Source organism: Phalacrocorax aristotelis, chromosome 4, assembly GCF_949628215.1.
Source record: "Phalacrocorax aristotelis chromosome 4, bGulAri2.1, whole genome shotgun sequence".
Classification (NCBI taxonomy): domain Eukaryota; kingdom Metazoa; phylum Chordata; class Aves; order Suliformes; family Phalacrocoracidae; genus Phalacrocorax; species Phalacrocorax aristotelis.
Genome location: NC_134279.1, coordinates 16330100 through 16343350, shown reverse-complemented (window position 1 = coordinate 16343350; position 13251 = coordinate 16330100). Strand labels below are relative to the sequence as shown.

Below are 13251 nucleotides of genomic sequence, written 5' to 3'. Positions count from 1 at the left end.
CCACAACTCTTTGAGTGCAACCATCCAGCCAATTCCTTGTCCACTGAGTGATCCACCCACCAGATCCATATGTCTCCATTTCAGAGACAAAGATATCATATGGGACAGTATCAAAAGCTTTGCACAAGGCCAGGTAGAAGACATCAGTCACTCCTCCCTTATTCACCAATGCTGTAACCCCCATTATAGAAGGCCACCAAATTTGTCAGGCACTATTTGACCTTAGCAAAGCCACGTTGGCTGTCACCAATCACTTCTCTGTTTCCCATGTGCCTTCATACAGTTTCCAGGATGATCTGTTCCATGATCTTGCCAGGCTCAGAGGTGAGACTGACTGGCCTGTAGTTCCCTGGGCCTTCCTTTTTTCCCTTTTTAAAAATGGAGGTTAAGTTTCCTCTTTTGCAGTCACTACTAACCTCACCAGGCTGCCACAACTTTTCTAATATGATGGACAGTGACAAGATCATGACATTTAGACAGTCAGGATTTGATTTCAAAAGTCTGAATTTGAAACAAGTAGTTTATAATCAAGTTTTACTACAGCACAGTTACAGTGATTAAACTGTTCATTTGTGATGTTATTTTAAGACAATTTCTTTGGGCAGAGGTAGGTTGCTCCTCTAAAATTTTACCTCTACCTCTATTCATATGACTGGAATTGAAAGAGATCAACAGCTCTTTGCATATCCAGTTAAAAACACTTATGGACATATCCGCCTTTAAAGTGCTAAGAACAACAGCAAAGCCATCAACAAGATTAAGTTAGGTCTCAAGTGAAACTTCAATTTTCCACCTCCCCCCAGATTCCACTTTGTATCCAGTTTCCCAGGCTTCTCAATTTGCCACACAAAACCTAGCTGAAGGAAAGCCTGAACTGACAAGTTTCCTTGTTACAGTCATCTACATCATATGAAAATTATTCTGGCCCCCCTCCCCTTTTTTTTTTTTTTTTGGGGGGGGGGGGGGGGGGGGGGGTGAGGCCAGATAATACACAACACTAACTTGTATCCAGGAGTGTTATGTGACATTTTTTCAGCTTCCTCACGGCTTCTCTCAAGACAGTATGCAGAAGCATTGAGCACACTCCTAAAACAAGATCTAGCTGCAAAGAGGGATAAAACTTTTCTGCAAAATGACACCACCATCCAGAAGCAAGAAACTCTAGCTTCTGTTATCTAAATTCTATCTTTTTGAAATATGTCTAACGAACTCCAGTGATCTTTCAGTCACAGGACATACCCCTCTACCTGAAGATAATTCACCTTCCAGGAAAGAAATCAGGATTCTGTACACCATAAAGAAAACTTTACTAAAGCCCTAACATGTGGGCAAGTAATCCACTGTCGTCCAGCTCCAAACCTTTCCTGTCACATGAGTGATGGAAAACCTTATTCAAACACTTTAACCACAAGGTCTGAGACTTGTTTCTTCCTGTGCCTTCTCTCCATATGCATGAATCTGGCATTCTTTGCTCTATACAAGCCTAGCCTTCTCAGAAGAGGCCTTAGAAATGTCCCCTTGTAAGTCACAACACCATTGCTATAGTCTCCTGACAAATGGCAATTTAAATCTCTTCCTACTAAGGATAGAAATCAGGGTCGCTTTTGTTTCCTGCATAGGTGAGACTTTACTAAGCCAGCAAAATTCCCAGAGCAATATACATTTCACTTTCAAAGCAGTACACAGGAAGGGCACAAGATGCCAGGTCTCAGATGAGTCAGGAAATAAATATCTCCCCAAAGGCAACACCCCTGCCAATCAGCTGATCCACAGCAACTGCAGCACACAGTGGCATTCACAGCTCCCCAGGCCCTACAGAACCCAGTCAGTGCTCAGGACTCACTTTTGCAGCCTAGGACAGCTGCCAGGTCACAGAATAGGGGTGCAGAGAGCACAGAAGGGACAAAGCAGAGTGTCCTGCTGTGAGGTTAAACAGTAGATAATCCAGCATGGCACAAGATCGGGACCTTAATTCTGAGGAAGAAATGGGCAAGAAAACAAGGCAATCTTTTCCCCCATGAGCATTTACTGATTTGCATAAAGATGGGAAGCTGCTGGTACAGTTTCTGTGCCTGAAAACCCTTTTAACAGCACTCTATTGTTGAGTTGGGCACCACTGCTATTTAATTTAAATCAAGGAAATCTGGAGTCTTGAGAACACCGTGGCTTCAGAAGGTGACCCTTGGCTGTAGATTATAAAGTGGACAGAGAACTTTTTGCAATCCCAATTGAAATATCCATTCCTGGCATCTCAGTGTTCTCCCATTCTATAACATCAGCAATATAGTAAACATAGACAGCTCCCCATGTCACATTAGCTATTTCAAAACACATTCTAAAAATGCAGTCACAGTTGCTCCGTTTCATACTCCGTATCAGATACCTAAAACTCAGGCATTACAGCACCTAAATTATGCACTGGAACCAAATCCTACAGTATAACTAACTCCCACGGGGCGGCTGGGGGGAAGCTTGCTAGTTCTTTTCACTCAAGTTCACAACCAAAACTACAGACAAATCACATGCTTAGTTTCAACAAAAACATTAGCAGGAGGCAGATGCTGACTGGACTGATAGTTTCCGTTTGTTTATTTAACAGTCATGCACCATTACCAACATTAGTCATTTGGCTCCTATTCTCTCCCTCCCCACCATCCCAATTGCATTGTTTTAAGGCTTATCAGCAATTCTACTTCTGTGTCATTGGCCATTTTTTTGAAGTTACGTCTATGATTCCACATAAAGAACCTTTGGGGGTGGGGGGTGTGTTGTTTTTTTTAAGCACTACTTGATTCCAAAGTCCATCTGAATCATCAATAATCCTGCAAAAAATTATCCTTAGGAACGCAGTTTTAATCCCAAGAAGTGCAAACAGCGTAACTTAAAGACTTCTCTAATAATGGACTACTAAAACTTAAAAGTTGCAGGATCTGCCAAGCCTTTTTTCAGCAATTCTACAGCAACAGGGTTTACCTTATTCTATCAGACAGCTCCCGACCCACCCCCATTCCAGACATATTCGGGAAAGTAACCAGTACAATTCCCACTCAAACCTGCACAGTTTGATAGAGGAACCAACTTGTGCGAGATGTATCAAGCAAGCATTCAGCATACTGGACTCCATAATCACTGCAGGATGCTACTGGTTCTCTTGCTGCTCTTTTATAAGACAAATTGCTCTCCCGCTGCAGTGACCATCTTATCTACTGCTTACTGGTGCCTCTAGCCTTTCAGCATTCCCAAAAGAGAGAATAAATAAGCTACAGGTTACCCTATGCACTGTTACAGTTACTGTTTTACAGGGCTAGTCCAGCATAAAACTAGAAATTTTGAGTAAGTGGGGCAAACAGACTTAATTTCTTTAATTTATTTCTGTAACTTCTGTCCACACCACAGAGAACAACTTCTGATGGCAAAGCAGGGAGGCAGGGGTGGGTTGACACGAACACATGTAACACTTCCATAGGACAGATGAGTCCTAAGCGGTTACTCTGGGTTTGATTTTCAGTTGCAAAGGAAAGCTAACCCAGTAGCTCTTTAAGAGTTGCTTTCTTCACTTGCATCAACAAAATAGAACAGCCTGAACAACTCATTTTCAGCTTTTCAGTCACACCAAAAATAATCTGAATTTGCTGAATAATGCACACAAAATTTTTTTAGCTAGATGTATGTAGAATACAAAAACATCAACAGAACTACTCACCTGCAGGCTGCAGTAAAGAGACCTGCTGCTCAAACTCGCAAAGCACTTTACAAGAAGCAACAGAGCACATCCTATTCCCACTAGCTATTCTCATTTAAATATCATCTCAAGGCAGCTATTAACAAGAAAACATGCCTGGGACGTAGCTGCTCCCAGCTCCCCAGTTATTACTAGAGGAATCCAGTGCAATGGAAGGCATTAGTTTTTCTTCTCCACAAATTAGTTTGTTTAGAAACTACTTCCGCCTATTTGTGAAGCTTTGGAATCTAAAGCACTGTAGCAATGCAAACTCTTCACAAATTACAACAAGCTTCTAGTATCAGCACAAAGACAAGAGTGTCTCAGGAAAAGGTACAACTGCAACTCACACAGCAGCAGCGTTTAGCAAATTTGATTACAGCAGTTGTGCAAGGGTGCATCTCGACTGCTATCTGCTCTAAATATGGAGCACTGCATACTGGAAACTACAGTCTACAACGGCCACACGTGGTATTAAAAAAGCAGGTGGCAATAGTATCCTGTTTTATGCAAATTAATTAGAGCCCTCAGATTCCTGGCAAACAGCTAGAGCTCCCAAGCAGACAAAGTCTGAAGGTTTCTCAGAGGAAAAAAATGACCAATCTAGTAGACAGGCAATAATATGCCCTAGCACAAGTCTAACAGAAAAATCCAGAATTAGTTAAAGCAGAAATGTAACCTAAATTAGGACATTAGTAATTAGGTCAAGCTAATACCAAAAACCGTCATGCAAAATGTTATGAAGAGGCCAGAAAGGCCCCCAGGGTCTGGGGAAGACACTTGAACAGCAGAAAGTTCGCTAACTGTAATGAGTGATTATGAACAAAAACTTTCTTCCAGATTGACCCATTTAAAATAAAGAGAAGGCCTTGAGAAAAATATGTATAAGTTTAATACATGCAAGACTGAATCTGACAGAACAGATTTTTAAAGGGTTTTATACACAGAAACACTGAAGGTAGCAAGTAGCTATTTCACGTCCAATGACTAAACTGTAAAGCTTACTTAATCTGTGCAACAGATTGAAGCTTCCTCCTTAAAGTTCATAAAGAATTTCATTACCACATAAAGACAAAAGTTATAAATGCTTTAAATTACCAAGTTATCTAGTAAAAAGTAAAAAAAAAGTCAGACACAATGTCAAGTAGTATACAGTTCATAATGACCGCAGGTTCCCCAATAGGTGGTAAAACAAATACACAGTTAGTGAAAGAAACCACAGAGAAAGCTCATATTTGTCTTTTATCAGACTTGAAATCTTAACACAGACACAAAACAAAACAAAGAAAAAAATCACACAATGATTTTCAGAAGACTGGGACTTCTCAGCAAACTGCAGCATCTGAATGTACGATTGACTAGCCACTGAGAACTGAACACCATACCAAACCAACATGGCCTTAATAAGGAATTAAGCAAATACCTTGTCTCTGATCTTCCTCAACCTCCAGTATTCATCCAATACAGCCACTTAAAAAAACTTCTCTTTACTCACAGTCCTCTTGAATCTGCACACTTTGGTTCATCCCTCCAATAATCACTTCCAACAGACACAAATCATTATCTTTTTTTATCTCACCCTGCAATGTCCAGCCTTTGTAGCAACTGTAACAGGCCATCCACCTATTTTCCTGATGCCTTTGACTAATTCCATGCTATTCCCTAATCCGCAAACGCTTTTCCTGAGCCAGTCCATATGGCCACTACATTACTGCACTACTGGGTCAGGCCAATGGTCTGCCTAGTCCAGTACTGTCTGACAGGGGTGATACAAAATACTACTTAGAGAGAGCAAAGCAACCCCAAGAGATACCTGACTCTCCTTTGTTAGAGGACACCAACTAGAAAAATCTGTCATTGAACTGATATGTTCTTCTCTAAAGGGGAATTTTAAGGTACGCTATGAACCCATTTTAAACAGGCTTACTTGTAGAATGGACTGCTAATTTAAAATTGTATATCAAATATTGCATTATTAGGACACGATATATGCAAATGCATGATTCAGCCTTGCTTTTCTGGCTTTATTTTAGGTTTCTACAGAGCCTACTAATGGCAGTACAGGATGCCAACACTTCTGGAAAACACAGAGAGCGTGTCATTCACCGGCTTTCACAGACACTTGAAACTTCAGATTGGCCACAACAAGCTATAAGAATCGGTCAGTTTGGGAGGAAAACCGAGTGAGGAAAAACTGAACATTTCCCTCTGTGGTCTTAAGATTTTATCCTTGATATTTTGTCATCCTACAGTGTGTTTTAAGCTGCAGTCACAGAAGTGAGGTGGTACCACAGCCAAAGTACAAATCAGCTCCTCTTCAGAGTCTAGACAATTTTCTTCTAAATCATCAGCAGGTCTAACTCAAGACTGCCATTACCATCTCACTCGCTACATTCCATGCCTTTCTCAACTGACCACAAAATTTCCCTAAATTCCTACACTTACTATGCAGGGTGATATTTCCAGTAACTACAAAGTAATGTCCAAGTTGCATCAATACCTGGAAAAACCCAATACGCATTACTTCAACAGTAAGTGTATCTGTAACTGCTCAGAATACATTCTAACAAGACAGAGGTCTGTCATTCTTATTTTAAGTGAAGGGCATGTGACTCCCACTACTCAACAGCTTTGAACTAGGTAAAGTCTGGTGAAAAACATCTCAGCCTCATCTAGTCAGCTAAACTTACCAAAATCATCACCTACTGTTACCAGATCCCAAATGAGATGTCTTCAAAACCACAAAGATGACTTGGAATCAGGGAATCTAAATTCATTCATCAAACCAGCCACAAGCCTCCCAACCATGAAGGGGCCAGCAAGAAGTCTACACCTGATGTATTTTATAAGAAGGACATTGAGACAGATTTGGAAGCATTACAGATATTTTGCCCAATTCCACTCCTCCACCAAGAGTAAAGTCATGCATGATCACCAAGACAGCTGACTGTCCAATTTACTATGATTTTAAAAGAAACAAACCTACAAGCTTAACCCAGTTAAAGCCACAGACTCACCTTATCATCTATACTGTAACTGGACAGAAGCAACTGAACTAGGATAACTGTAGCCAGAGGTGTAATAACTGGGAATCTACTAGGGAAGACTACAGATATTAAGAAATGCACAATATTCAGTGATGCTCTAGAAACTATTTGGTTACTCTCAGTTGTCATCAGTGTTGAGAAGATTACACACAAAATAAATCCTAGCATTCTTAATAAAAATACAGTAAGGTAATGAAAACAATGCATTGTTATTAAGACATTTAAGATTACTTTTTTACTACTGTAATACATTTAATTCTATCAGCATTAGCTTTGGGGGTTTTCTACAAGAAGGTACATGTAAAAAATGCCTGTGACCAGAGATGAAAAAAGGGGAATTTCTACTTCATAAAATCTATTGTACTAGTGTTTCAGAAGCATTCATACCAAATTAGAAACCTGTTGTATCAGCAGGTGATGCCATTAGCTTTCAACATGAATAACGATAGAGTTTATAGTGCAGAAACCATAGCAATGGAGACATGACAAGAGCAGCAGAGGGCACGTGAGCAGAAGGCAAACAAGTGGCAGTCGTAACATTTATTTCAGATTTGTTCTACAAAACAAGCCAAGTGGGGCTGAGGAAGAAGGTTACTTTAAAAAGAAGAAACAAGGAAAGAACACAGTAAGAATTTTTTTAAGTTACATTGATTTTTGTGGTTTTAGTAAAGTCTGGCAGAAGTGAGAGAGATGACAAATGGGGTTTTAAAAGTAATTTTAGTCTTTGCTCCTCACATCCTGTCATTTTTCCTCTGAAGGTGATAAAAACTAAGATTTCTCATTTGCACTTTGTCACTAGGGGACTTTTGGTGAGGACCTCATAATCCTTGAACAGAATCAGAGGCAACAGCACATTCTCCTCACCAAAGAGACAGATAGAACACGAAAAAAAGTCTTTGCAACACAGACTGAGGGAAAAAAAAAGGAATTGAAACAAATAACTGAATCTATATTATAGTCAATAGAACATTTAGAAGTGCTAAAGCTTTTTAAAACAAAACTGACTTACAGCAAGACTTTCTTTAAAGAAGGGCAGAAAGTCTAGAATATGTTGTCTCTATACACTAGTCGTCTTGAGACCTGAGTAAATTCTGGCATAAGTCCCAAGATGGAATCATACCAACACCACAGAAAAAGACAATACATACAGTCACCTGTTTGAAGCATAGCAGAATTTTGCCAGAATATCCGTTTCCCACTGCAAGCCTAATAATGCAGCATAATTAACCGCTGCACATACAGCATTTGTTATGAACAAAACACTTGTTGGCAAGAGCCCTCTACCTACTGAAGGACAAGCATATCCAGTGACCTAAGTTTTATACATAAACAAAAAACTTGAAATAACTTGGAAACAAGACAACATTGACATACCATACAAGACAAGCCCATTTAGAGGGGAGTCAAAGAGAAGCTCCACCCAGAATTTTTATCTAGAAAAGATTTTGCAGGACCTCCTATATTTCCAATGCAGGTTGTACAGTCTTCAGAACACAATTCATTCTCTACACCTGAAAACTTCACATCCTAAAAATCTGGTTTGACACTAGTAGCCCAGTACTGTAAATAATTATATATAAGTTTTCAAGTTTTGTCAATTGCTGAATTATTTCTGTTTATCTGAAAGTTTCTTTATTAGTAGGAGGTCTTTGTCTTTCTGTTTAACTATGAAAAACACACAGCTTCTTTAAATTAGTAACAGATCCCAGCATAAATAATTTATTTTTCCCTTCTATCATTTTCTCCTACCAGAAGGGTTTTTTATTTTAATAAACTTGGGGTGGGGTGGGGGCAGATATGAAGTAACGAACAGGAATTCAACTGATTTGTATACAAAGGAAATTCAAGGAGTTATTGCTGCCCAAAGTCAATTAAACATATAATTCACAATGCATGACCAATGTATACCCATAGTTTAGTTTACTCTGTCAGAAAAGCAACAAAACAGATTAATACTTGAACAAGAACGTGCTTTCAAAGCTTTTCACAAAATAACAACATTCTTTAACTCAGTATTTTCCTTCTCAGTTTTAAGAAGTGATGAAATACAAAAAACCATATCTAACATGGGCTGGAAAACCAGGTTCTCAGAAAATACTGACCAAAACAAAGCAATTTGAGTATTTCTGAGAGTAGAATTTCCAAAGACAATAAAATGAGACTACTAGGTTTTTGATGTGCATTAGAAGGGAGATCCCCAAGCACTCTGTTACACTGCTGGAGGACAGACTGTTACAGGTGGTTCCCAGATCTAACACTGCTGGACTGAACAAGTTATTTGTTCAATTGATCAGGACTACAGAAGCTCAAATTTATCTAATAAGCAGCAGGTCAGATTTTTGACCTTCTGAGTCTTTCACATATAAAGCATGACCATTTCTTAAAACCTTAAAGATGAGGAACACTAAGACAGCACTTTGGGCTTCTCTTGACTCTCCATCACAAAGAAAGAAATACTCTAACCTCCATATGCTACAGCAAGTTTGAAGAACACAATTAAGTGTAACATGTTTGCTCAAGAAATTAAAATTAGGTCAGCTAACCTCCCTTAAAAAAAAAACAGAACAAAACCCCACCTCTTCATATCTGAGGGTGGTTATGCTATGAAAAATGAGAACATAAAAACACTTTGACACAGATTTGCCCAGCTCTCCTTCCACTTTGGTCTAAAGACTTCTCACTTTAGTGATCAAAAAAATCCCCCAAACACTGTAAATCTCCTCCTTTCAAAGTACAAGTGAGCTATCCAATTTCTGCAAACACCACTGAGGTAGTGCAGTTATGAGTCATCAAACTGAATGAAACCCAATAGGAGGGGATATGATGGGCTTAACCCCATTTGTGACAACAGATCACAGCATGATTTTCATACCCCCAACTGAACCTGCGCACACATGAGTAAACTCACTCCGAAAAGCTACTGGGAAAAAAACTACCAGAAAGGCCACAGCTAGGAATTACTTTTTCATATAAAAGTTAAATCTTTTCTGTATACACGCACAGAAAAGTAAGTACACCACTGCTAACCAATACCTCACATACCTTAAATTCTTATCAGAGTGATTTCAGAGGTATTAATCAACAAAACAAAGAGGTCACAGCTAACAACTGAACGGAGGCAAAACGCCATGACAGAGGATGAGTATTGCTTTGTAGAGAGGCATCATATCCCAGAAAGCTATACTAAAACATCAGCTGAAGAGTTTTTACCAAAAAAAAAAGAAGTTTGACACTTTCTGTAACAAAAACTACTAGGTTTTTGGCTGGTTTGATTTTTTAAGCATTCCAGTTTTAATAAAAACACGGAACATCAAGACATCTTCTCCTTCCAACTTAGCCACCAGTAGTTGATGTGTTTTCCCAGGACTCAGAGAAACCAAGGGACCTACTTTTTTTGATATTACCCAAAACTTCCGATTTTGTTCTCACACGATCCAGGCAAAGTGTTGTTACTACCAAACTACTGGTTGTTTCATGATACTATCAACTGGCTACTACTGCTCTGATAAAATAATGTGGTGTAGGAGCATGAACTTTAGCCTCCCACATCATAGGCAGGTGTGCTGGAATGGTCAGGGAATCTTCTCAGAGAGGTCAGGGATTCTGTTTCACTTGCAGAAAAAGTGAAAACACAGTTTCAAAAATTTCCAGGGCCAGAAATTCTCCCCTGCTTCTATTTGGGAAATGAAGATCCAGGAGAATGCACTCCAGAGGTCAAATTCTCAAGACCTCTCAAATCTGAAATTGAGGATTCTCCAAATGAAGCCTAATTTTTCATTCCTCTATTGTCCAAAATGGAGCAGAAAAGGAATCCCAGGATCAAGGAACTTTTACATTTTTAATTATTCTGTGGACCCTCTTTCCACTGCTGCCATAAAATAAACCTCCAGTACACCACTCAAAAGACCATGCAAAGTAAAACTTAACATGCTCATGAACGATTTCCTCTCACACAATGTCCTAAACCATACACTATTTACCAGAATTTCCTTTTGAACCTTGTGTCCACATGTCTGAGCAGTAGCTTTTGTCAAGGACAATTGTCAAGTAGACTCTAAGTAAGTTAAATTACTTTCTCATACTTGAAGCATCCATGAAACCTCTGATCTGCACTTCATTTTTGCCAGTACTGCAATTCCTCTGTATTGAGACTTTCATCCAAACAACTGAGAGCATTACATTCTGTTAATATGAAAATATTCAAAAAATAAACAGTTATCATAACCCAAGAAGATAAAATAAAAAACCATAAACAGATACAGTACAAAAACATGTAGTGACCATTCAAACCTGCATGTAGCAAAGACTACTACTAACAACTGAAATGCAAATAGCACTTAAAAAACAGTATGCCTTTTGCATCAACTTTCCTTGTTACTGAGCTTTATACTGTTATATGCTCTCACTTCCTGGTTTGTCAGAAACCACACGGCTTTAAAGTCAGAGGTGTTCACTAAAAGGAAGGAGGAGGAACAATGAGTATTTTTAGAGATGTTTTGAGACGTCTGATAATAGCAGAGTATCTCTGTAAACTTAAGGATGTTTTTTTTCTCCTGTTTGGCCTCCTTCAGCAAGCAAACATTAAAAACTAGCCTAATTGTTTTAAATGTGGCCCAAAAAGTTCAACAGTATATATTATGTTTGCAGCTTCAATAGAAGTTGTATCCTCATTTTTTAGTGAGATCTGTTATGAAGTATTAAATACATCCATCCTGTACTCAAAAAATAGCAGCTGACTACCTAATTCATTAATAAATAAGGGACACTGAAACCATGTTCTACTCTTCCCAATAAGCAAAGTAAAACATGTGAATGAAGTGCTTCCTGACACCCCCGTCCCTTATAGAAAGAACATGAAAGTTCTGCCTGCTTCCAAAGCAAATGGGAAGCAAAAAGGGACATAAACATCTTCATGGGAAAAGTTGTTTTGGCTTAAAACAACAACGTGTGTGTTTTGATGACAGTTTGAGTTACTAAATCAACATTTAACTTTCTTGATGAGTATACCTGTTCAATGTTTAAACATAACAATACACTTCTCAGTTCTAAATTTCTCTGAGGCAAACTAAGGAGGATGCTGTTTAGAATTGCTTCAAGTTTAAATATGTATATAGAGGCTTCAATGCTTTATTTTCAGCTTTTGTGATCCATAAGTGAAATCTAGTATGGTGAAAGTGTAAACATGTCAAAAAAGTATTGATAGAAAAATAACACAAAAAAAGCATGGGATTCTTCTACACACATATGCTGTTCTTTTCCCTCATGCCCGAAGAGGCGATCAACTTACCAGATTAAACACAGTTTCGACTATATCTTTGTTGGACACTTCACCAACTTCCACCAGTCCTGTCAGCACAGCAAATTTCATCTTGATACCTCGGATGGGGACTCCTGGATTCAAAGGCTGCAGCACTCTTCCCCCTTCAGCAGCATTTCCTTCTTTTCCCGCTCCTCCTCCACCACCTCCTCCTCCTCCTCCATCATCACCTGTTGGCTGAACAACTTGTTTGCCGCCACTCGCCATGGCTAGCTCGCTTCAGGTTACGACTTGAAACGCCAGCAGCGCGCCCGCCGCTCCGGGAAGAGGGAGCGACTCGGGCTCCCGGGCCGGTGAGCGGCGGCCGCTCCCCCCGGCAGCTCCGGCTCCTGAGGAAGCCCGCGGCCGGCGGGGGAGGGCGGGCGGGCGCAGGACGCGCCCTCGGAGTCCCAGCTCTCTCCTCAGCAGGCGGCGTCTGTCAGCAGCTCTCTGCCCTGAGGCAGGTATTTACAGCCCTGAAGGACAACCCGAGATAGGTTTCAGTTCGCGGAGAGTCAGGCGCTCCCCGCAAGCCCCGCGGGTCGGGTCCCGTCCTTGCCCCGCCGGAGCAGCGGCAGCGGCCGCCGCAGGAGCGCTCACGCCTCTCACCGCGGGAGCCTCCGCGCACCCGCCGCACGGCGAGAGCCGCGCTCCCAACACCGGTGTGAGGGGCTTAGTTTTGGGTTGTTTTGGAGGTGTTTGGGTTTTTTTAAGGGAATACGCTCCTCCTTCCCGCCCGGCTCCTCGTACGCCGCCTCTCCGGCTCCTGCCCTTGTGCCGCCGCCGCCCCGGCCGCCGGCGCGGACAGGTGCAGCGACCCGCCGACCCAGCAAGTTCGCACTCACCGCTCGCCGCCCGGCTCCGCCGCGGAGGGGGCGCGGGCTGCCCTGGCGCCGGGCTCCGGGGCCGGGAGGCGGCCGCTTTGCCCCGCTCGCCGGCTGTGGAGGGCGGGCTGGGCAGCGCAGAGCAGCGCCGGCCGCCGCTCTCGCCGAAAGGCGCCTGAAGTTTCAGCCGCCGCCGCTTCACGCCGCGGACTCGATCAGCCCCATCTCTTCCTGCCGACGCTGCCGCTCTCTGCCGCCATGACAGCGCTGAGCCCCCGGAGCGCTGCCGGCCGAGGAGCCGTGCGCCTGCGCGGCCGGGCGCGGGCGGGGCGGGCCGCCGCCGCGCGGGGCGGGCGCCGCCGG

At 41.6% G+C, this 13251-nt stretch overlaps 1 protein-coding gene across 1 annotated transcript in view; it reads right to left on the bottom strand.

Moving 5' to 3' along the window:
• Nucleotides 1-13026, bottom strand: part of LRBA (LPS responsive beige-like anchor protein) — a 419175-nt gene extending 406149 nt beyond the window's left edge. Inside the window, exons 1-2 of the mRNA XM_075090413.1 lie at nt 12910-13026; nt 12056-12540 (exon numbers count right to left, since the gene is read on the bottom strand). Of these exons, the coding sequence (XP_074946514.1) occupies nt 12056-12292 (237 nt within the window). The 5' untranslated portion in view covers nt 12293-12540; nt 12910-13026. The remainder of the gene's footprint in view (nt 1-12055; nt 12541-12909) is intronic.
• Between the last annotated feature and the right edge of the window lie 225 nt (nt 13027-13251).